General features: G+C 41.9%; 1 protein-coding gene across 2 annotated transcripts in view; it reads left to right on the forward strand.

Annotated features, from left to right (window-relative positions):
• RPL7 (ribosomal protein L7) overlaps positions 1 to 24,145 on the forward strand; it is a 347,318-nt gene extending 323,173 nt beyond the window's left edge. Inside the window, exons 1-7 of one of the 2 annotated variants that reach the window (XM_075583456.1) lie at positions 16,665 to 16,817; positions 17,966 to 18,068; positions 19,789 to 19,955; positions 21,059 to 21,196; positions 21,717 to 21,826; positions 22,431 to 22,640; positions 24,084 to 24,145. In XM_075583456.1, coding sequence (XP_075439571.1) covers positions 16,804 to 16,817; positions 17,966 to 18,068; positions 19,789 to 19,955; positions 21,059 to 21,196; positions 21,717 to 21,826; positions 22,431 to 22,639 — 741 coding nt within the window. In that variant the 5' untranslated portion in view covers positions 16,665 to 16,803 and the 3' untranslated portion in view covers position 22,640; positions 24,084 to 24,145. Of the gene's footprint in view, positions 1 to 16,664; positions 16,818 to 17,965; positions 18,069 to 19,788; positions 19,956 to 21,058; positions 21,197 to 21,716; positions 21,827 to 22,430; positions 22,641 to 24,083 lie in introns of those variants that run through there. The other variant, XM_075583459.1, reaches the window with a different exon arrangement.
• The last annotated feature ends 2,032 nt before the right edge of the window (positions 24,146 to 26,177 follow it).

The following is a 26,177-nucleotide window of genomic DNA, read 5'->3' on the forward strand; positions in this document are numbered from 1 at the left end:
ACTTACATATATATAAAAATGTAAGTTTCCGGTCACGAGGCGCTTGTACGCGGGCACACACGCTGACCCGCGTTCGGTGCTTACCAAAACAAAAAACTATACTTCCCCGCGCGCTCAGCTGGCCTGCAATGCCGCCCCCTCTACCCCCCCGGCGCACTTGCTTAAATCGGAGGACACCCGGAGCTCATGTTTGGAGCGCTGTCCAAGCATGAGCGCGCACAGCGCCAGCGGGGACTCAGCCTTAGATTGTAAGCTCTTCGGGGCAGGGATTTCCTTTCCTATTGTCTGATTTTGCTGCACTTATGGTATTATTATAATTCCCTGTACTGTATTCTTTGTGAAGTGCTGAGTACACTTTTGGTGCTATATAAATAAAGACATACAATATAATTTGGTGTTTATTGGTGCATTTTGTGAGCGTTTCCATACTCCCCCCATGATACCTGTGTCTCCTCCCTGTGCCTGAGCCGCTCCAAGAGTTGGAACTCAGTTTTTATCGTTTTTAACGTGCAAATGATCACTCAGTGGTGTTTTCGGTTAAAACCTAAAACCGGCATGTATGTATGTCTTTATACTATCATATAGATAACAAATAATATAAATAGCACAAAGGGGAGAAGTGCTTCAGACATTAAAGTAACATTTAAGAAAAGGAGTCCCTGCTCCGAAGAGCTTACAATCTAATTGGTAGGTAGGAAGGACATACAGAGACAGTAGGAGGGCGTTCTGGTAAGTGTGTCTGCAGGGGGCCACGGTTTATGTATGTGGTGTAAAACTATCACTCATAGAGCTACTCATATGCTTCCATAAGCAGGTGTTTTGAGTTTGTGTTTAGGTATCCCTAACTATAATTTTAGGGATCACTCTTCTACATCAGGTCCCAACTATTGGGAGTCAATCTCACTCATTTTAGCATGATTCAAACACCATGGGCATTAAGTATCAAGTCACCTGTGTGGCTGCAAAATTGTGTAGGTAGCACAACGTAAGGCATGTATCCCAGAACAATATCCAAATGGCTTTTCAAGGAATTTTTATTGCATGCGATAAAGCTGGTGGACGTCTCGCGCACGTGTTGCAGTCGGCAAACTAATAGTCCCCACAGCAGCGATGTGAACATTTAAGGACTGAGAAACGTGACATTTTAATGGAAAGGTCTCTCAATGAAACCTTGTTGAAGTCGTTGAGCCTGCCGATGCTAAAAATGAGAGCGACTGCCTGCAAATCAGTGACATAGAAAATCACTGAGGCGTTGACTGCAACAGAAAGCACAGAAGAATATTAAGGTGCTTTGCTCCATTTCTTGCCCCAATTTGTTCCGCTTGTGCCATGGGAACTTGTTATAAGAGCAATCAGGGGAGAGTCGGAGCAATATTATAATTAAATGCGTCAAAACTTGCACCTATAACTGGTGCAGTTTCCTCTTTTTGCGCCAAATAATTCCATGTTTACCTCTGCTCCAACGAGATCTGCATCAAATCTAAGAAGAGAAGAAAGATTCATACATATGTCGCTGCTCCCAAGCTGACATACAGTAGATGCAAATATTTGCCCCATGGTTCGCGCAAGCAGAACAGTGTTTGATGCATATCCCCTATAGACTTAAAGCAGCAGTCCGCGCCTGCACCCCTTCCCGTATTTTTACATGGGTAAGAACCAGGGGGTCCCTGGAGCTGAACCACGTTAATTTCAACTCCTGAGACCCCCTGGCTCCCGATATACTGTATATACCAGGAAAAGTGCCGCTGGTCTTTCAGTATTTATATCTCCGTGGGTCAGTAGTATGATACGACAGATGACAGTGTGGCTTCACGTTGGGCCACGTAATGCCAGAGATTTCAACCACCATTTTGTTTCCCGTAGAGGGGACGGTACTGGTGGCACCTTTCCAGGTATGTATCTTGGGAACCCGGCTGAAAATAGCGCGTGACAGCTATAGCTGTCATATCTTCCTTATGATATGTTTTTACTTATGAAATATGAGTTCTAAGGCCTCATTCAGGGTGCTGGAGGCAGGAGTTGGAGGGCGGGCGTTCGCGAGGGCGGGCGGCAGTCTGCTGGGCGATGTGTGTTCAGCCTCCCCAGCAGACTTTTTCAGGAGTTGAGGAGGCGGGGACGGGGCGGGGCTACAGACCTGAGGTTAGGGATCGAAGTTGCAGTCTTGAAATCATTCTCAAGAATGATTTCATTGGCTGCCGAGGTCCCAGTGACGCTGCTGCAGCTTCAAAAAACAACCTGGCTTGTTTATTGAAACTGTAGCCAGCGTCAACTCCGTACTTCGGAGACAGAGCAGCCGCTACCCTGACAACCACAGTAAACTTTGAATACATTGTGTCCCACGGCCGCACGCACGTCAGCACGCCCTCCCCCCGAAGCCAGCACCCTGAACGAGGCCTAAGGAACAACCTGACCTGTTGGTGGCCCTTGACGACTGGAGTTGCCCACCCCTGAGTTAGAGCAATGTTCATATTATCATGCATTCTGTGTCAAAGATATACAAACATGAAGGAACAATTGATATTTTTTACTAGGTTGCAATGGCAATCGCCCACTGCTTTTAATGTTAGTAAAAGAAAATATTATTTTCTAAACTTGTTTATTTCTTGTAGATTTCTGCATCAATAACAGATTAAAAGGAGGAGCACGATTCTGCATTTCCAAACGTCTGTCCCGAGAGTGACCTAGAACATTTCCTTGATGCAGGTTTTGTAACAAATGAAAACGTTCCCCCAACACTTCTAAATCATTTGCAATGTGTTGCAACCTAACTTCAATGGCTCTACTGGAAATACATGGAAAACACCACTATTCTGCTCTGTCAAATGTAGAATTCACCCAAATGCAGCAATACGGGTGACGCTAGAGAGCCATCATCTTTAGTGGGGTGTACATGAACATTTTCTCCAACATACAATTCCCTGCCATACATTCATAAAAAATATATTATTATGACCAAGTATGCAGGATTTGACATTTAACAACTTGTGTGATGCATAGCAATATTTATCTGTAATATGTAGACCAAACGAGTAGAACATTTTATCACCTGTAAGGTGAAAAGCATGGTCTGTTTGCATTCTGCAGAGCTGTGTATACAATATAAAGAACACTATAAACCTTCAGATTGTATTTCTGTAATGTACACAGCTTCATACATGTGTAATTTTGAGAGGAATGCATATTTGTAATGTACAGAGACTCAGTTAAGTACAACATAGAGAGCATTGTATGGAATATCTATAGCGCAGAGCATTTTTATGTCTATAAGAAACGAATCGTAAGTCTATGATGTGCATGTAATTGCATACCTATCATGTGTCAACAGCATGCTGTAACTAACATTGTATATCTGAAATCAGAATAATACATGTCTGTAATATGCAGAGTAATGCATATCTGTAAATGCATCACATTGTACTCCATCACTGAACATATTAATCTTATACTTGGTCTGAAGACTTTGGAATCAAAATTATTTGTGGGTTTTGGGATGAAGGATTTAATATTATTGGGACATAAGAGGAAACAGCTGCTTAATGATATTTAAGGTGGCAGGAAACTGGACACACAATGATCCTCTGGGGGTGTCGGAAGATCCCAGACACTTAGTAATGTACATGGTGGGAAAAGCCCACACACTTAAGGCCAGATTTACTAAATGGTGCTTAGCACTAATGACTCATTCAAGTAAACGTCAATCCCATTAAGGAGGTTGAATTAATGGCAATCGCATATTTAAATGGATGTGACTGGCACAATTTCATTTATTCAGACAAGTATGTTTAAATATATATTTTTTTTTCAACCTTTGATGCTTCTATAACTGAAGGCATTTGAGGATTTTTATGATCGCTCTCTCGTGTTTTCATGTTAGTTGAGCCCAGAATATACAAGTAACTTGTTAATAATAATAATAGATGAAGTTGAAGAAGACACAGAGGTGTAGTAAGACTTACTGTTCGAAGAAGCAAAAGTCTGCGGTGCCGGGGACAGTGTCTGCTGCAATCGAGCTCTGGAGGTCCATGCCTTCAAATGGGACCCCCTCTGCGTTAATCCCCAGGTGCCACGTGCGTTAATCCCCAGGTGCCACGTGACCGTGGGTCACAGCAGCACCGAAAACACTTAGTCTTGTTACATCTGTATGTCCATCCAGTTCAACCAATTTGATTGGGTGAGATACTCATCCTATATTTTTGATATAATGATCCAGAGGAAAGAAAACAAAAAATTCCAGTGACACATGGATACCCTTTGTTCTTTCCTTGTAAAGTAATTTTATGATGCCACAATTGATGAGCAGATAAAAGTTTACAGCAATAAGTACTTGATAAGCATGATTTCCATAGGGCCCTGTGAACATAAAATTATACTGTATTATTTTTCACACGGCACCAAGTAAAATATTCCCAGTTTCTGGAAAGCTCAGTTGGGACAGTTTTTTTTTTAGTGAGCCAGCAATGTGCTTGCGATGGGGATGGGGTCCTAGTACTGCTCTAAACATTTAATAAGTGTTACTTGATTTAAAAATACATATTTGTTGATTTTAAGATGCCTCTACGCTGCCTGCAGTTCTTCCTGATGTATTTGTTTCTTTCTACCTGTGCAATCCTGGAGTGTCCCTGGTAGACTAGGACATTGGGCAGCTTTAAATGATAAACTAGGCCTTCATATTAAACAGGACAGGAGGAAAACACTTATCACGTGCATGTATGTTATCCATTATTATATACACGTATCAAGCAGACTATTGGTATGGTATGATAACACCAGGAGCGATTTAATATAGCATTATTTAAGGCAGCAGTTAGTCTAAAATTATCAAGACAATGGTTTCTAGGTACTTGGGCACGTACAGATTTAACAGGATTTACTGCTGAAAGAGCTGCAAGCTGCGTCTCCGAAGATAATGTAGTCGCACTGCGGGGAGAGGGGAAGGGTGTCCATGCTTCTAGATCGGACCCCCCACAGCGATAATCCTGTAGTACGTTTTGCTGCATCTGTATGCCATGAAGCTGTCATTCTGGTGCTGGATAAGACTTCAGCTACACTTTTTGAGGATGAGAAAGACATATGTGCAGAATACTGAATAGGGGCTTGGGACTCAATTGCACTTATTCATAGCTCGGCAAATAAAAAATATCACTTGTGAGTACATTCACATGCCTCAGACAGCTCCAAAAACCTGCCTTGTTCCATTATCTATTAGCATACAATGCTTCCATTGCAGCCAGGGATTCTGGGTAATGACATGCACATGCCAACATTTTGCTTCTTATCTACATCATGGACCCCTACAAGCTAATGTCGGCCTATTACACAGCTTTTCAGCATAGCCTAGGTTAAAGACATGCATAGCCAGCAAACTGACTTACTGCCTGTTTCAAACTTTTGGGTCTCATCAGTGTGATGATTGTTACTGGCTTTGTGTAGTTGGGAGTGGTTACAACCAGACACAAAGAAAGCTATGCTAAGTGTACAACAAATAAAAACACCACTTATGAGCACATTCACGTCTCAAATTGGTCCACAAACCAGTGCTTCAGTTTTTGCTTCTTATCCATGTTAACATGGACCCCTATAAGCATATGCCTGCCGTATTAAACAGCGGTTCAGCACAGCCTATGCTCAAGTCATAGCAGAATTCATTCTGACGCTGCTGCTGGGCTCCACCTAGTGGCAAAGCTTGAGTACATTCCTACCTGATTTAATATAATGGCTATGTAATCAATAATTGTTGTATTTTTTGCAGATTTTGATACTGTTTAATGGACCAGCATGAAAACTTTAATATATGTTCTTCAACATGAGCTTCAAAGCCGCAGTGGTGTATTCACTATACAATTTTCTTGGGAAGAATTGCTCAAAAAACGACTGAATCAAAGAATGTTATGAAAACGAAATAAATATGTCAATTTAAACGCGGTTAATCTATATAGTATGGATTTTTTTCATGATGTCTGTACTTTCTGCCATTTTCAATATGCTGTCTGACATTTATCCTTTTTAACATGCTGAGAAAATCTTTACTGACATTTAAACATAAGCTTCATTGTTTCCTGCAATTACCATAACTGCTTATTTGCTGCATGCTTCAGCCAAGTATAACGAGAGGTGATCAATAAGGCACGTAGCACAGGCCATATGGTTCACTTTGACCGCCCTTGTGGCAGACGTATAAATCCTAAAAGAAATGTGAGGCTCTAAAAGTAACTCCACGTATTACGGTAAGCCAGTGCTTTTTAACCTTTTTTTGGCCAAGGAACCCTATAATTATATTGTGAAATTCCGAGGAACCCCAACCCTCTGTAATAGCGCGTCTGAGATCAGATGCATTGTAAGGTACCCCACCCTCTCTAATAGCGCGTCTGGGATCAGATGCATTGTAAGGAACCCCAACCCTCTCTAATAGCGCATCTGAGATAAGATGCATTGTAAGGAACCCCAACCCTCTCTAATAGCGCGGCTGAGATCAGATGCATTGTAAGGAACCCCAACCCTCTCTAATAGCGCGTCTGATCTCAGATGCATTGTAAGGAACCCCAACCCTCTCTAATAACGCGTCTGAGCTCAGATGCATTGTAAGGAACCCCAACCCTCTCTAATAACGCGTCCGAGCTCAGATGCATTGTAAGGAACCTCAACCCTCTCTAATAGTGTGTCTGAGATCAGATGCATTGTAAGGAACCCCAACCCTCTCTAATAGCGTGTCTCAAATCACATGCATTGTAATTTCTTTTGTATTTGGGACCATTTTCAAATGACAGGGAACCCTATAGGCATGCCCGGGGAACCCAAGGGTTTCTCAGAACCCCAGCTGAATAAACCGTACATATCGTACTTGCAATGTTTTATCATTTTTACTGGAGTGTTGTTGAAGATTGACAAACATTTGTTTAACGCAAACGATTCACGCACATCCACATCAATAAAAACCCAACCGTTCATCTTATTACTTTGATTCTGCTGCATAAAAGCATGCGCACAAATTAACTCTTTCTAATATAATTTAAATTGGGTCTTTAGTTACATCATTTGACAAGCTGGCCCACCAGATCAGGCAAGTCCTAACTCTTAATTAAATAATGTTTTACCTTGTCCTGTGAGCTGAATTCTTCCTTCACTTTAGTTTTTCTAATGATTTAAATGTAAACCACACCTCTGTATCAGATCCATGGTCCAATATTGTATTTTTACCAATGCCCACCGGTTAGCTATATTTTATACGGATATATTCATATTTCTTTGTTTTCCTTGATTGACTAGTTTCTTAGATTTCATCTAATTTCACATTCATTATTATTAGTATTATCTTATATATTTATTACAGCTACTGTATTATTCAGGAGAATAGTTACCTGGCAAATGTTATTTACATGTATTATTGACGGCTGTTGTCTTCAGAGCATCAGGGGAACAGACATAGGATATCATAGATAACTGAATTACAAGGTGCTAACTGGGGTGGTGGGAGATTGCCAAGTACAGTACATGAGCTGAGATTTGCATAGTTTTTGATGTTAAACTGAACAGAAGCAGCATAATGAGATCGAAGGAAATGCATATTGCCATTGGGGCTATAACTCTGGACACTAGGGGTGCTGTTGATACATTTGTTTGTTGATACTGGGTTGATACATTTTTACATTATGGTAATATATGTATGTTACTGATTTTGTATGTACAGCACCCCCACCCAAAAATGAAGCACTCCTGTGTATTACTGTTGATATGCTGGTCAGTTGTATTGTATTTTATTGTATGTCTTTATTTGTACAGCGCCATTAATGTACATAGCGCTTCACAGTAGTAACACACGTGGTAATAATATAAATAACAAATAATAAAAAGATACAGGTCATGGGAATAAGTTCTTCAGACTAACGTAACATTTAGAAAGAGGAGTCCCTGCTCCGAGGAGCTTACAATCTAATTGGAGTGGCTCAGTGAGTAAAGTGTCTGACTTTCTCCACTTAATTGGCCAGCATATCAACAGCAATATACAGGAGTGCCTAATTTTTGGGTGGGGGTGCTGTACACACAAAACAATGACTGAGTTTGAAGCAGGTTAAAATCCTGAAATCCGGGCCTTGTGACCTTGGGCAATTCACTGTAACCCCTCCTTGCCAGCCGGCAAGGGGCAAGGAGAGGTTATGAGGTAGTGTAGATGCGGTGCCACAGACTCTTGCTGGCATTCGGCTGACTGGTATTGTAAGCTCTCAGTGTGGTAAGAAAAGGGTGTCAGAAACTTTTATACAAACAGGACAGGCTTTATTGACAGGACAGGTTTTTACTCTTACATTCTTGTTCCCTGGAGTCCATACATCTCCATGGGGAGGCACACATGGCTTACGTCACTCTTGTTTTATACATAGTCAAAGTTGAATATCCATTTCCATAACTTCCAATATCCTGGAGTCCTCTGCAGGCACTTTCCAAGAACTTTTACCATCAGGGTTCCCATCTACCCCTCATTAATATAAGCTGTCCTCTTTAGTGGCCTAGTGTGCTTACTTCTTCCAAAGTTGGCCTTAGAGCTACCTTGCTAGTGAGAGTTCTGTGGAACCCTGGTTTAGGGATCCCACTCTGTGAACCTGTCACACGCACACACTCCCTCAGTGTATTGCTATGGACTTCCCATCAGATCTTCAAGGGGCCCTATCTACTCAGAGGCACTTTCCCTATCTACCAAAACAATACAAGTGACCTCACATACTTAAAACACAGAGTTACACACTTATTAAATATAGGACTACATACATACATACATATCGAGACCCCCTCCTGTTTCTCTGGGAGTCCTCCTGATGTTGTAGAAGCACTCCTTAGGTCCTCCTGGCGTCTGAAGCCCAGCCCCCTGTACCTCTACATTTATACCACCTAGTGATCTCACAGGCCCATGGTTGGGCACCTCATCATTTCACCCGCAAAACGGGTGAGCTCTTTCCAGAATAGGGGCGGGGCATAAATGGCAGTTGGCTGAAATGCAACAAAACCTTAAAGGTCATTGCCTTGCCACAATTCCCCAGACTATAACCCCTTCTATACCTGTAGTAACCCAGAGGGGGGGTTACATCACATTATCTCCCTGTGCCTCAGGTGCCAAAAACATAGATTGTAAGCTCATGTGGGCAGGGACTGTCTGTAAAAATTCCTATGTGCTGCGTACCACGTGCAACACTCTAACTGGGAAGAGCTTTGAGTCCCATTGGGAGAAAAGTGCCTTATGAAATAAAGTTGTTATTATTATTATTAAGTAATCATACTGATTCCAATATTTAATTGATTTTGGCTAAGATATTAGCCATTTCATAAAAAAATCTTAATGGTGCCAACATTTCAGTGGCCTTGTAAAAATGATCACACATCAGTGTTACTCTGGAATAAAAAATCAGCAGTTAGAATTTGACAGGAACTTTTGTCATTATTATGGAAAGCAATAATAATGCCAGTAATTTCTAAAAGAAAAATATTTTCAAGCTAAGTTGAATAGGAACTTCACAAAAAAAACGAACAATTTAGAACTTCCTCTCCATGGCAGAAGCCTATAATGTCAATAAATGGTAGTGTTATTCTTGGGTCAAAGTGTTATGGTTCTAGGACACGACGTATCACCTTAGCATTAAGGGAGCAACCACATTTCTAATTAACAAACCAAGAGAAGCCTACAGTTCCATTGACGTTTTAAAGAAAAGAGGATTTCTGTTTTTAGAGCCTACATTTTGCATTTACATTTTCTAAAACAAGGTGCAAACAAGTTGGGGCCCAATGATAAACAGGTCTAAAACATATTGAAATCAAACACAGTACCACTACTCTTTTTCACAGCTCTTCTACTGGCATTATCCCCTATGATTTCAATGAGCTGATTAGTGCAGCGACATAACTATGCATGTTCTTTAGAAAAATTACAGACGCACACATACACAGACACAAATTTCATGGTTGTGTCATAAATACCCTGTATGTGATTAATACGGCATTCTAATCAAATCCAAGGCTCCAGTGGGTATTAATCTTGAGGTACGCCAGTTGGAGCCTCGAATCTGCTGCTGCAGACACTTCCCTGTCTTAATTGGCAAGTATTTTTATTAGAATATTTAGGGTGGGAATAGCTGAAATACCTAAGCACAGCATAGTCCTTCTAACATGCAGCCACGATGTCTCATAACATAACCATGAAATGATATAGCATTCGTATCAGAGCTAAGACTGGGGGAGAGTGATTATATTTTAATAAACTCTTTCATTGTTATTGGACCTGCAATACATTGAGGGTACATATGGTACATTGTTGTCACCGTGATTCATCTTGATAAAGGTCAGTGTAAGGCCTCGTTCAGGGTGCTGGCTTCGGAGGGAGGGCGTGCTGACGTGCTTGCTGCAGTGAGAAACAAAGTATTCAATTTGAATACTTGTTTTCAAGGTAGCTACTGCCCTGCCTCCGAAGCCAGGCGTTGCCGCTGACGACAGCTCAGTAAACGAAAATTTCGTTTCTTGGAGCTGAAGCCGCGTCACAGGGACCAAGGCAGCCAATGAAATCATTCTTCAGAATGATTTCATGGCTGCAGCTTGGATACTTTAACCCTGCAGCCTGTAGCCCCGCCCCCGCCCCAACGCTGAAAAGTCAGCTGGGGGATAATCACATGTCGCCAGCAAACTCCCAGCACTGCCTCCCGCACGCCCCCCCTCCGAGTCCTCAGCTGCCTCCCTGAACGAGCCCTAAGACCAAAATGTTGATCACTACAATCATGTTCCAATATTTACAAGTCCACAGGAGTGCTGTTCTTCTTCACGTTCACCTGGAATACATTGGACAGTTGTGCACCTTCCAACGACAACGGCCTTTATTCAATATGCTGTGTAGTCGATTCCAAGTGTTGGAGAAAAGTTCAGATCCATTCAAATGAATGGGACTAAAATCTTCTCCAGCATAAGGAAGCTGCTCTACAGCATATTGAGTAAGAGCTAGATCTATTAATTACAAAACGTCACTACTTATTCCTCCTACATATTTCACTATTTGGAGAGTTATGTATATTCTCATATTTATTTTATGCATACATAAAATTAAACACTTTAGGTTTCCTTTAAAATATGTATTTTTGCTAATCAATTTGTATTTCAATCCTTTGTATTTCATAAACATAACATGTTTTTTGCTTCTGTAAAAGGGGTTGAAAACAGGTCAATATTCATTTGTTCCAGTATTATAAATAAATCTTGAATAATTAGTCAAACAGAGAACGTTGTTTCTTTAGCGCTATACAGGGCATCATCTGATCAAATTCTCTTTTATCATGCTAAAGACAAAACAAAAAGGAACGCAGAGTCTAACAAACTATTTGCTAAAATCTTATTGAAGAGATTCAGTTTACACAAATTGTCCTACATTTTAAAGATTATCGCATGCTTGCGAACTTTTAGCCAAATGTTTATACTCCTATTTAGTTCTTGTGTTCACAAGTGTGTAAATTTCTCATATTCTCTTGTCATGTTTAGTATTTTACTGTTCTGGTGAGTGAGACAGAAAGAGAAACACTTGGTGAGAAGTGCAATATTGTCCTATTTCACGAACTTGTGTGACATTGTAGATATTTACTGTACACACTATATAGTTCTCACCTCAGTCTTGTGATGCAAGAGTTAAACTATAAGCATATAACGGTTGTCACCTGCAACTTGTTTAATTACCTTTTTATCTTTTAAAAAAGACAGAGGACTATAAACCGAAAGAAAATTGATCTCTCACAAGCTAAGTGGGACACAAAATGTCACTTGTATAAATATAATTGAGGCATAAGACAAGGTCAATATGAATAGCGAATAGTAAATATCAAGATTCAGCAGGCACTTTTCAGTCTTACACTTGAAGCATCATCTTTGTACAAGTCTAAAGTGAAAGAGGTCTTGGACTTAAAAATATAGCTGATATAAAGCACTATACTTGAAAACGAGAGGTAACTCAATGTATTACTTCCTGGTAAATTTATATATTTATAACTAAATATTGAAACAACCTAAATGAAAAACCCAATAGCTGAGCGAATCCGTAATCAAAACAAATAATAGACACCACAGCAGCAGTCAGAAAATCCTTGTCAACCTTTTATCACTTATGCTGCTCTTACAGTGCCGGCGACGGGTGACGTCATCGGTTGCGTCGCCGTCACTGTAAGCGCGGCCACTAGCGAAAGTTATAATTTAACTTTCAGCGACGTCGCTGGCGACAGGGTCATTGATTGGTTTACAGACAGTCACATTTGGCGACAGTCTGTAAAAAATCAAATTTACCCCGCTTCCAAATTTTTGGTCACGACATTGCGCCGTCGTGCTTACTATAAGCGCTGGCGACGGAGTCATTTGTTTGGTTTTGGAGTGCCATCACGGGCACTGTAAGCGCAGCCTTAGACACAAACTTTACAAACAGTGCAAAGCCTTAAAACACCCATTCACCTGATGAGCCTTGTCACACTGTACCTTAAATCTCACTCATTGCTAAGGGACATAAGGTGTGCAAAGGATTAGGAGGTCTGTAGGGGAGCTCAAACGGAGAGCGGGGGCGGGTCCATGACAGGGCAGATATGTCCTGCCATTGGCTGCGCGCCGACCACGTGACCGCGTCGCGACACGGGAAGACAACATTCTTGTCTTCCCTGCTAGCCTACGCGTCACAGCACTTTGCGCATCCACACACACACAGCCACTGAGGCCTGCCCCATAGAGGACTGTGCTGTGGTGTGTGGCGTGCGTGCTGCCGTGACCACCGGGGACTCAGCCTAAAGCTACGCTTATAGTGCCGGCGACGCGACGTCAGGCTGCGGTCGCTGGAAAATCAAATTGAGATGACTTCAGCGATCGCGACCAAGCCGCCGCTCCGTCACGCTTACTATAAGTTCTTATGCTTCTATTTGGAACCCTTTAAAAAAAATTTTTTTATGGATCTCTCTCATTTCGTTGTGGTTCTGTTTCTTTTGTTGAGACTGGGATCTCGGTAGGTCGCTGAGCAAGAGCTGGGGGGAGCGGGTCGGCTCTTAATCCTTGCTTGTGGGTCTTTGGTGATTCTGTATGGCTAACCTCTTAGAAGCGCGTGGTGCTTCTTGCCACTCTGGTCTTTGCTGTTTGGGCCTTGGACTTGCGTTGCCCGGCGGTGGCGTAATCCCGAGGTGATGTAGGAATTTTGGACTTTCTTCTGGGTATCTTAGGATGAATTGTTTTCTGCTTTTCATGACCATTAGTTTGAATGGGAAGCTCCATCTGTATTTGATTCCCCTCTCTCTCTCTCAAGAGGGAGGTCAGTGGATTTAGGTCTCTGCGTCTGGTCACTGTTTCTTTAGCAAGATCGTTGAATATTTGGATGTTGTTGATCTCGAAGTGTATGCCCCCTCTTTCCCTGCAGCATCTGCTGATTCTTTCTCTTGTGGTGTAGTGGTGCATCTTGATGATCACGTGCCTGCATCTCTTGGGGTCTTCTGATCTAGAGCCTAAGACCCTGTGGGCCCTGACCATCTCAATCTACTTTTCTTCCAGCGATGGATCAATGTTTTTAAATAATCTTTTGAGATAGGGGCGTAGGCCCTCCAATAGGGATAGTTTCCGGGATATTCCGGATTCTAACTTTCTGTCTCCTCTCCCTATTTTCTTGGTCTTGTTTGAGGAGTTTGATTTCATAGTTCCGTTTCAGAACTGTGTCTTCTGTTTGTGCTTGCAGCTGGAGGGAGTTCTCCATTTTGGACTCTAGGTCTGTGGTCCGCTGGCTCAAAACTGCAATTTCTTCTTTAAATTCTTTTGACTGCCGAGCGTAGTTCCGATTGAAATGATTGAGTTATCTTTTTAAAGAGCTCCTCGATGAACCCTCTTGTGAACTCGCCGCCCTCCCAAGCCTTATCTTCCTGCTCACATGCTTTGTCTGCTCCCCGATCGCCTACCTCATGGTCGGCTGCACGCTGGGAGCCTCCAAAGAATATTGTGAATTCCTTTGCTCTGACTTCTTATACTTTACTGACATCTTGGTTTGGTTCTGGGGTTTTGTGATGCTTCTTGTGCCTTTTTTGTTGTAGAAAACTTGTGGAAACTTGTATTATTATTACTATTCTTGTGAGGGTCCCAGGAGCTGCCTCTTTAGACTTCCCCCTGGTGATGTCCAAGTGGTGAGTCCTGATTTTTTTTATTTCTAAGGAGCTGGTAGCGCGGGACAAATCCCTGTAGTGTGACCAGCACTTACCCCCTTAGGCCTCGTTCAGGGTGCTGGCTTCGGAGGGAGGGCGTGCTGCCGTGCGAGCTGCCGTGTGACACAAAGTATTCAAATTGAATACTGGTTGTCAGGGTAGCAGCTGCCCTGTCTCCGAAGCCAGGAGTTGACGCTGGCTACAGTTTCAAGAAACGAAAAAATCGTTTTTTGAAGCTGCAGCAGCGTCACTGGGACCTAGGCAGCCAATGCAGCTTGGATCCCTAAGCTGCCGTGTGTAGCCCCGCCCCCTCCCCAACTCCTGAAACAGTCTGCTGGGGATGAACACACATCGCCCAGCAAACTGCCGCCCTCCCTCCGAGTCCTGTCTCTGGCACCCTGAACGAGGCCTTACCTTGGGGCCTGCGGTGCTGCACTGATCCAAAGCTCGCAGCCATAGCATCCACCCTGAACTCGGTCTAAGGCAGGGCCAACTCTACCTTTAAGTGCAACATAACAGTAACTATTATTGCAAATAACTCATGTCTGAGCCTTGTGAGTACTTAACCCCTACACTGCCAGCAGCTACCAGGACTGACTTGCATGGTAAAGTGAAAATTCTAGCAGGGCGCTACATATGTAATTATTGAATCTCTGTACCCCCATTGTACCGCGCTGCAGAATATGTTGGTGCTTTACAAAGAAACTGTATTTGCAAATAATGTGGGTTCATTCATTAAACTGTGATAGTATCAATCGGGACACTACAGCACGTAAACTTCCATTGACTATCGCAGTTTAATGCTATCCCCAATGTGTTAAAATGCAGATTTCAGAGGATTATGAAATGCAATGTAGGTAGTTTACACACAGAAAAAAAGTTAATACTCACTTTAATCAGGCTCATATAGAATTTTTTTGTTTTGGCAATGAACACAGGTACAGCATGTAGAAATCTGCCTTTGAGTATAAAAAGAGTGTATGGCCTGCTTACAACAGAAGATATCACATCAGCAAAAGGTTAAGGAATGAAATGTAATGAACCTCAGACCTCTAATTCAATATAGTGGATATATATATATATATATATATATGCAAATACAACTGTATGCTCATCTGCATGTCTTAGGCAGGTCTGCAACCCCGCCTTTCCCCATTATCACCCAGCATACAGCACTTCCACTGCAGCAAGGGATTCTGGGAAATGACATGCAAATGAGCACAGTGTCACTTTTTGCCTCAAAAACCATTTTTAACATGGTTCCCTATAGGCTTAAGCTTGCTGCATGGTTTTTGAGGCAAAAAGTGACACTGTGTGCTCATTTGCATGTCATTTCCCAGAATCCCTTGCTGCAGTGGAAGTGCTGTATGCTGGGTGATAATGGGGAAAGGCGGGGTTGCAGACCTGCCTAAGACATGCAGATGAGCATACAGTTGTATTTGCATATTTGCTTTCCTGTGGAGGGTTTTTGTCACTTTTTTTACTCACCATAACTTAACTCAGTATTATGGTGTGTGTGTGTGTGTGTGTGTATATATATATATATATATATATATATATATATATATATCGCTTCTCGGCCCTATTTGCATCACTTGGTCCTCTTGTCATGGGCTGAGAGGGCGGATGCAAAGTAGCCCGGGCATTTTTAATCTTGCACCACCAGGCGTGGAAAACCTGGTGGAGTATCACTTGCTGCACTGTGGTTGGTCGTTTTGGGCGTCCGGCCTCCACTTACGAGCACTTGATCTGCACAGATAATTTTTGCACCGTCCCCTATTTTTCCCGCACTTGGCCCCCCTTATTGCCTTCCGCTGAGGGGACAAGCCAATTATTTTTTTCACCCGCCTGGCCTTGCAAAGGGCCGGGCGTGCACTCGTGCACACTTTTTTGTGTCGTCTGTCAGAGCACTTCCTGCACTGCATCACACAGCGCACAGGAGCACTTGCACTATGAACTTTTTTTGTTTGTTGGTGTCGGGTTATAGTCACCCTTCTTTCTTCGGAGAGCGAGAAGACTAAGTGCTGGTCGGTGGTCACCCCTCCTTCGGGAAAAGACTACGGTGGGTTAGTAGGCGTAAGCTGAAAACCCTAAAGACTTGGACCCTCCTGCGGCGCCTGCTGCACTAGGAGGGAACGAGAAGGACGTCGGACTCTTCGGAAGAAGACGTCATGGAACCGGACTAGCCTACTCTCCGGAGAAGACTGTCACATGTGGAGCGCACCTGGTCTCACTTGACCACGAGCACGGTTTTTGAGGTGGAATCACTTTTTCACCACCCGGGCTACAAAAAAAAAATATATATATATATATATATCATAGGTAGCAGGGTTACGCACGGTGAGCTTCACTTCCACGAACTGAATTGGAGCTGACATACGGTGTGTTACTGACACCTTACATCGGGACCTGTGATGCCAATACGCGAGCCTGACTTCCATGTCTGTGCCAGGCTTCTGCTGCAGATAGGAACCACTGATTCCCCATGCGCGCGCACACGCGTGTTGCAAATCTCGCGCTCTTCCGGTGTGTTGCTTCCGATCACACAGGGTGCTGCTGCGGTGACGTAGTACGCTTCCTCGCCGCGGCTTTAAGTGAGCTCTGCGCATGCGTGGCTCCCTCTTTTCCGGTGGTGAACATGGCGGGTACAGAGTGAGTATCCTTCGGCCTCTCTTCAATCCGTTGCCATCGAGTGCTTTAACCAGTCTGTCTCGCCGCTATGTGAGACCATTCCGTATCTTCAAACTCCGTCACACCCGAGATACTCATTATTTACGGAATTAGAGGCTTGCCGTCCCCGGAGAGAGAGTGGGGCGCGCTCGGCCCTGTTTCCCCGGCTTGGGTTGCGGCCTGGTTTTACTCGGGGGCTGCTGCTCCCCGCATACCTTACTCCAGCAGGCCCCTGTGGGATAGGCCGTGCATGAATAGGAGGAGGAATCCCGGGGGTTATGTTGTGTGGCATTGTAAAGGGACCCGTGTCTGCTGCTGGCCATATCGTGACATGCCCTGATGTACTATGAGAGGGGAATGGCAACAAGTGCATGTTTTGGCACGGAGTTTAATTGGCCTGTTGGGCACCTTAGAGGTTGTGTGGCTTCAGGTGCTAGCAAAATGTCCACACTATACAGAGGGCTGGTTAGTCTAGGGCTGCTGAACACTGAGATGAACGTGATTATTTCTAGGCTGTGGTAACGCGTACTGTGGTGATCAGTGATCTTTATGCGTTTCTAAATGCACCTTGTCACTAAAATTGGCAAATGCTTAATTGCCAGTAACAAGTGATATCATTGTCCTTGCTTCTTCTGGAATATAAATCGCCATCATGGTGCTTTGTACGTCAGTGGTAATAATAAGACTTGTATATCAAATGTGGCCTACTGAGCACATGTATGCTAGCAATTATAATTTTATTAAATGTGAAAGTGGATACAAATATCTCTTGAGCTTTGAGGGGCCACGCATGGACGTCACATATGAAACGAAATGTAACGCGTATTCGCAAAAATACATATAGCATAGTGTCCATGTGTAAAGTGTGTTTGGTTTGGCACCATTGAGACTGCAATAATTACAAATGTATTTTCTAAATGGCAGTGGTGACTGCTCCACTTGGCTGGTGAACTTTATAGCTGCTGTAATAAGTTTAACAGATATCTACCCTAGATTTGAAACTAAAACAGTCTTTAAATATTGCACTGACGTCCAACCATGACTTGTAAATAAAGCCTTTCTCTCTGGGAAACAGTTATTACATTTATGTACCTTTTACATGACGTGTATATTTTTTTCTTTTTATTTAGAGGGAAAAAGTTGCCATCGGTTCCAGAAAGCCTTTTAAAAAGGCGAAAGGCTTTCGCAGCCATGAAGGCCCAGCGCATCAAAAAGATTCTGTCTGAAAAGAAAGTGAGTATTTTAGTTCAGTGAGCACTGCTTTTCAGTAAATGCATACATGCCTTTTAGTTCTACCAGGAGTGCAGTTTGTCATATCTCTTAAAACCTATAAACAACAAATAGCCCAGCACACACTGTCTGTAGAGAATAGAACAAATGAACGGGATAATGCCAAAAGAAAATGTGATTTAATGTGTAACACAAACAACCAATACCAGAACCGCATACCCTACATCAAAAAATGGTAGAAAGCAGTCAATAAAAATAGGTGCCCCCCTGCTGCTTCCCCACTATTGTACCCACCTATGTGTTGTCTTGTCCCTTTAATGTATTTCTGTCCACGTACCCCATTATCCACCCCCTCCCTTACTCATTCTATTTTTTGCCTATTTTTATTGACTGCTTTCTACCGTTTTTTGATGTAGGGTATGCGGTTCTGGTATTGGTTGTTTGTGTTACACATTTAAATCACATTTTCTTTTGGCATTATTCCGTTCATTTGTTCTATTCTCTACAGACAGTGTGTGCTGGGCTATTTGTTGTTTATATGTATTATTATTAGAGGAATTGGGTCCTTTTTAGTCCTATGCACCCTGCATTATTTCTGCTGTTCAGTGAGTGCTGTGTATCACTTTCTCGTTCTGATATCTCTTAAAACCGTTCTGTTCAGTAAGGACAGTCTTTTATTCCTGTTGCCCTCAAAATGAACATGCAGCACTGGGAATATTTTCATAATCTGCTCTATAACATGCCAGCTTTAAGAAAATGTAAAGTGTCTACAAGTTTTTGATGGGTGTGTAATGTTGCAGTGTAGTGCTCCTCTCTGATAATGTCATGTGTTTTCATTGTTTACTCAATATTGAGGTCTGTGGCATTAATAGTCTTTGGTCTGCAATAAGCTTTAGGCTGCGGCCCCGCTAGCGCTGAGCGGGCGGCGCTTGTCGCGGTTACTTGCATATATAGAGCTATGTAAGTCCCCACTCACGTGATGCGCGGGCACACACGCTCAGCGCTTAGATAAACAAAACAATCTTACTTTGTAGCGCGCTCAACTACCCGCAATGCGCCTGCGCGCAAATGCAAGGATACCCGGCGCTCATGCTAGGAGCGCTCGGGGCCAGCGGGGACTCGGCCTAAGACGGCAAAATGTAGCGATACTTGGTATTACTCTATACACGAGCGTGTGCATTGTCCTGTTGTGTTTAGGGTCCCAAACATTCACGTTTGTGAATCACTGTTTTCTATGACCGTTCACATTTTTTATTTTATTTTTTATTTTGTTCCCTCCCAACATGGAGAATCTAACAGTGTCAAATTAGGATACATTTATTTAAAAACACAGGTGTCTGTTACGCCCCATCTTATATTATACTAACAGTGATTTAGATTTTAAATAATCCTCGGGAAACCTGTAATGTATGTATATATACATTTTTATAGACCTTACCAGTTACACAGGACGTCTCAATTATTGCAGTCATTACAATGCAGCGGCTTTAACACTGTTGCATGTATCAATAGATAAATGTAACATCAAAACAGTCGCTGCTCTGAACTTACAATTAAATTGATGTTTAATTCTTACATTTCCTTAGGTTCTATTTGGATAAGGTGTTTGAATGGTTATGTATAAACAAACCCATACTGTATTGGACTTTGTATGGTTTATTGGTGGTTGTCACATGTTTGTATTCTAGAAAGCTAATATAAACATTTCTGAATTAAAATGTAGGTCCGTAAAGAACAAAGGAAGCTTATTTACAAGAGGGCTGAGAGCTACTACAAGGAATACAGACAGATGTACAGACGGGAAGTTCGTCTCTCCAGGATGGCCCGCAAAGCTGGAAACTACTATGTGCCTGCAGAACCCAAACTGGCTTTCGTGATCAGGATTAGAGGGTAAGATGGTGAAAATGTGCAATCGTGTAAAGGGTTTAAAAAAAAAAAAAATATCTATCTATATCTCCCCCCCTCTCTCCCTCATGTGGTCATGTACCTGTTGAACGTATCCCGATTTGTTTGTAACTTATTTACCTTCTGTTCTAATTTTGTAGAGTGTTGCATACTGTTGGCACTATATACATAAAATATTGTTCTTGACGGTGGCGGAACTACCCTTGGTTCGGCTTCACCAGGGCCCCACCGCTATTAGGGGCCCGTCCTCCACGTGCCGGAACGCTGTTCCAGCACTTATTTTAGCAGCCTGAACAGCGTTCTAGCATGTCAAAAGGCCTCCCTCCCTGCACACCACTCACCCTAATCTGTGGTGTGGAGTCTTGCAGAGGGAGGCAGGTTGTCATACCTGTTCGGGTCCTTACGCAGCAATGGAGGGACCCCACAGAGGCGATTGCGGAATGTCAGGCCCAACTTCCAAAATCATTTCCTCTGTGTGCTCGCTCCATTGCTGCTGTGTAAGGACCCCCTGATTAAAAAAAAAAAAAAATCCCAATCCTTCGCGTGTAAGTGGCTTTAAACTACTTTGTTAATGGTAAAGGGTTACTTTTCCAAGTTCAATCACCTGGTTAAAATAATTTGTGGATCTATACCTATACAGGTATTCCTCGCTATCCAACGTCTCACTTTAGAACGAATGGCATATCCAACGCTTTACAATGCAACCCTGAGGGCCATTTTTCGATGCCTGAATGCATTATCCAACGCTCCCTGCCACTGATTAACATGGCACTCACTTTACAACGGTTTCGCTATCCAACGCACTTCCAGAACGGATTCCGTTGGATAACCGAGGACTGCCTGTACAGTGCCATACTTTTATGTTTCAGAAGTGATCATGTACTTACATGTTGCTCCTCTCTGAAATTCTCCAATGCAGCACTTGCACTGCATGCAGGGACACCTATCTCCAGTTGGGTACCATTGCCTTGTTTTATGTAAAGTTACACACATCGTGCTATATAACGAAAGACATGCAAACCTCTTTTGACCATGTTGCTGCCTGGTTTGTGCTACAACGCGCTTCACTGTTCTCTTCTGTTTTGCAGTATTAACAGTGTGAGCCCAAAGGTTCGTAAGGTTTTGCAACTTCTCCGTCTGCGTCAGATCTTCAACGGAACATTTGTGAAACTAAACAAGGCTTCCATTAACATGTTGAGACTGGTAGAACCCTACATTGCATGGGGGTGAGTATTTCAGCAGCTTGTCTTTCACAGTTTTGTGGTAGAGATGCATGTAGAGTATAGAAGAGTGGCATAAAATTAGCAATTGTGAAATAACTGATACACTTGCTACTGTCAAACAAAGTGCTGCACTTTTTACGCAGGAAAATGCAGAATTATGTGTGGAAGATCTGATCCATGAGATCTTAACTGTTGGCAAAAACTTCAAGGCTAAGGATAACGTCCTGTGGCCCCAGAAACACTTGTATTTTTGTATTATAGTGTTGGAAGTGACGTAATGTCTTTGTGCTGGTGTTTAAGCCTCCTTTTTTTTGATGTGGCTATAAATGTTAATTGGAATTGTGTTGGAACATGTGTTTCCATTGGTTATTTTATTGTAGCAGAATGATAGATTTATAACACCCCCCCCTAGTGTTATAATTATCTTAATCCCTGGTCTCAATGGCCTCTGTGGTTGCAAAAATAAATTTGTATTGTTTTTTTTATGTAATATGTTGCTTAAATATTTTTGTTAATCTTTCAGTTATCCCAACCTGAAGTCTGTGCGGCAGCTTATCTACAAACGGGGGTACCTGAAGATCAGAAAGCAGCGCATCCCTATGACAGACAATTCTCTTGTTGAGAACAACCTTGGTAAGTAAAGTTTTTGTTGAAGATTAAAAATCGACTCGCCTAATTAATTTATACCGGTCCTCTTGTCGGCTGCACTAGATTCTTACCTTTCATTTCTACGCTTCAGCAATTTCAAGATTTGCGGTGTTTTTTGTTAGCTTCTTGACTACTTTCAAAATGATTGCAATTTTTGTATCAAGTATTACTCTAGAAATGGGAATGAGAGCAAATCTATAAGGATCACAGCTGTGATCCAAAGTACCAGTACGGCACAAGCGTAGGAAAAAACCTTGATAAAGTGCGTTGGTGGGGCGACACCTTCGCTCCTTTTTTTTTTTTTTTTTTTCTTATCGCCTGTTTCCATGAGTAGTGCTCTGTTTTTTTGTAGAAAAAATAAAGACTTTTTTTTGTTCAGCAAGCTATCATTTAGCCTTTTGGGGCAGTCCCTTAAACATTGGTTGAAGCAGATCGTGCATTACAATTGGATATGCCCTTAGTTTCTAGCCGTGTGACTGACCTGTTCATGTGGAAATCAAGAAGCTTTGCAGGATGAACACTTTTTGGTCATGTAACCAGTCCAACATATATATATATTTAAAATGAATGTACCAATTGTTCCTTGTAGGAAAATGCGGAATCATTTGTGTGGAAGACCTGATCCACGAGATCTTCACTGTTGGCAAAAACTTCAAGGCTGCAAATAACTTCCTGTGGCCCTTCAAACTGTCCTCCCCCAGGGGTGGGATGAAGAAGAAAACCATACACTTTGTTGAAGGCGGTGATGCTGGAAACAGGGAAGACCAGATTAACAGACTGATTAGAAGGATGAACTAAGGTGAATTTGGTGAAAGTATTTTTCTGTGCTGCATGTTTGTCATTAGAAACGACATAATTCAGATTTGGCAAACGACATTTGTCATTGAGACAGAATAATATATAAAACTGTAGCCATTTCCAGAATGAATCTCTGCTTTAGGATATAGCAGTATGCACCCCCCCCCCCTTTTTTTGTTTTTGTTTTTGCATTGTACCGCACCATGAATAGAAAGATGTTTATTTTAGGGTGTAGACATTCCTGGATTCCTGTAGAAGATACTTGCATTATTCATTGCTATATTGATGTTTTAGTGCAAAGTTCGAGAGCCCCTGCATTGGTTCTGGAGTAACAGAATTGTTGTAGGTTGTGATGCTTTTTTACGGGCCAACAGAAGGGTTCTTTAAATTAAGAAACCTATATGGTTTGTAAAGCTCTATACAGTACAATATGTACTGAACTTTTTAAAAACCTCATGGGTTTCATCATAGTATGTAATAGTCCTCCATTTCATCTAAAAAATATCTAGGCATATACTACATGAATTCTACCTAATGTAGGGAATGCCTTGTGTTTGTGCAACTAACAGTGAGTGTATCCATGACATTTGAGTGGTATGTGGCTAGTCCACAGGTCAGGTTGTAAGGATATCCCAGCTTCAGCACAGATTGTTCAGTCAGACTGAGCCACGGATTTAGCCACTTGTTCTGAAGCAGGGGTATCCTTAAACCTGACCTGTTGGTGGCCCTTGAGGACTGAAGTTGGCCACTCCTGGTCTAGTTTGAAACTAGCATATGGGCATTCTAGCACCAATATTGCTTAAGTACTTAATAAATAGTTATATCTTTCCCCCTTTTGGGTTCTGCTTTTGTTGTAAAGTCACATTTTACATAAGGATTTTCTGCAATAGAGCCAATTGTTAAAACATATTTGGGATGCATTCTGTATACCATGGTGTCAGAGGGAAGTTATTTAACACTGATATCCATGTCTTTAATACAAACTAATGCTCAACAAAAGATATTAAAGTGTGTTCGCACGGCCACATGCTGCATTTTTACCAGTGATTCTGACACTAGCTTCATCAGTTCAACATTATTTCTCTTTGATCTAGTTATAACAAATTTGCATCGACTTTTCACCCATTGATTACAACACAATCCAGGTCTTCTAAAGGTTTGGCTTTGTAGTAGTCACATCAGTGTTCAGGATGTTCTGTTGCATTAAAATTGCCCTCTGGTGATATACAATGAGATAAAGAGCAGATCTAGAAACACTAGGCTTCATGCTACATTTTGTGTGTAATTTGCTTTGGGAGTTTCTTTGCTAATGCATAGCGTTGTATATAGAATTATGGAGGGCACAGGCATTCAATCCTCAGGAAGCTTTGGCCTGGTAATGCGCAATTATACAAACTTAAAAGGTGCCCGTGATAACATTTCCTTTATTTTTTTTCCCCTCCAGGTTTACAGAGGATGTTGACTCCACTCTTGTCTGTTAATAATAAAATCCAGTTACAAAACCTGCATTTTGTCTCTGTGTTTAATGTTTTCACCACATTTTGTCATACAATGGAAGCTCCTATCTGCTGTGGGTTTTTAAGTTTGGAATTGGGTATCGTTTGCTTAAGTACAATTACATTTACCTCCATTTTGTTATCTAAATAACGTCTAAAGGGTCTTTTCTACCTAGGCCCCAAGTGAACAGACAGCAGTGGCGTGTATCAGATTAACTGTAGGTGATGGTCACCTGAAAATCAGACACTTTTTAAAATGTCTGTTTCTATAGTAACCCAATGCTTTGGAGGGGTTAACAAATCCTTTAGGTTTGGAGATGTACAGTCTTAGCATTGTGTGGAAACTAATGCCATGAGATAAACATGAAGAATAGTAAATAATAGAGCTGGCGAACATATTCCTTTTTTTTTTTCCCTCCAAGAAACAAATCTATATACGGAAAAATTACTTGAGGGGGATTTTAAATATTTCTAAGATGGCCAATTACATGCTTTTTGCCCTGTGACTGCTCCTTTAAATAAAGCCTAACAGGAACTGCAGCTTTTAACAGTGGTTGTCTTAATGTTTGTAGTCAAACTACCACGTTTTAGTGGTGTTTGGCTAAAAGTGGCTGTATTAATAAAACATTTCAGTGGAAACTGATCTATTATGGAGTAACTGAAGCAGTCCGCATGGCACTTAAATGTTTGGTTTTAATATGTCACCTTCGATTACCTTTTTATTAAACGAATTGCCTAAGTTGATGATTTGTTCTCCTGTGATCAGCAGGATCTTTGCTGATTAGTTTTGTTCTCCTGTAATCAATCAGCAGTTTAGGTAATTTGTTTTCAATAAAGGTGATCAAACATATTTTAAAATAAAACAATACAGTGTGTATATATAAATATAAATATTTTTATAAGTTCCACTTGGACTGCCTCTAAGAATTGAATTTAGGGGGAAAAAAGTATCATACTACAGAACTAAATTATTTTATTTTTATATTTAAAAACAGAAACCCCCAAAAAATAAAACCTGTAGGATATTGTACATATTTGCTCCTTTAGAATTGAATGGCAAATCTGCAATCTGGGTATACACTTGATATTGCAGGCAGTCTTAAATGAAGTAATGTCCCGTAACCAGACAGTATGTAGTAACAGCAAAAAAAAAAAGTTTACTTGGCCCGGAGAGTCCCGAAGCTCCCATTATTCAGAAAAGGGTAACCCTATCGGATGGAGTTTGACAAAATGGTTGAGGTGGTTATTACGGAGGCAGGAGAGGGGATAAAGAAAGTGACCCCGACGTACGTTTTGCCTATGGCTTCTGGGGACAGTATTGCAACAGTGGCACACGCAAAGATATGCACGCTTGATGACACGAGAGGGAAGGGCGCAGACGTAATAAGGTTGTTTCAGGTGTGAAATTCTAATAAAGCTTCAGTATATAGAATGAGAGAGAAAACAGAATAAATACTGATAAAACTGTTATGAAACATCGCAAATCCCCAAGGCTCATTAAGTCCTGCTGACATAAGTGAATCCAATTGCACTATCCACTTACACTCTGGAGCAGGGATTTTTCTGTCTCCCCCTCTGATTCCCAATAGCAGAAGCAGAGTAATGACGCAACTGATTCACAAGAAAGAATGCCTAGCTAACAATATTATTTTTTTAATAATATATGTAAGGTCGTGTGCATTTATTATGATCCTGGTGTGTTCTAATACCCTGAATCTAACTTCCCCCGTAGAAATTAAAACATCAATTTGTTGATACGGGCAAGTAATGTAATAAACGCACCTTTAGATTTGCTGTTTTAAGAAATGTTTAATCTGAATACCTGAAAGATCTTTGAGTGGGGTTTTGTTTCACGCTGAGCAGTTTTGACATTTTAAGAAACTATAGCATCATATACCCACTCCCAGCACCCCTCATCACCATCCTCATATACCCCCCCTGCTTCACACAACCCCCCTGCATCTCACATCTCCCTCCCCAATATGCCTTCCCCCCCCACCTGGCAGGAGGTGATGGGAGGCGGGCAAGTTGAGGCGACGGGC

Source organism: Ascaphus truei, chromosome 2, assembly GCF_040206685.1.
Source record: "Ascaphus truei isolate aAscTru1 chromosome 2, aAscTru1.hap1, whole genome shotgun sequence".
NCBI classification, from domain to species: domain Eukaryota; kingdom Metazoa; phylum Chordata; class Amphibia; order Anura; family Ascaphidae; genus Ascaphus; species Ascaphus truei.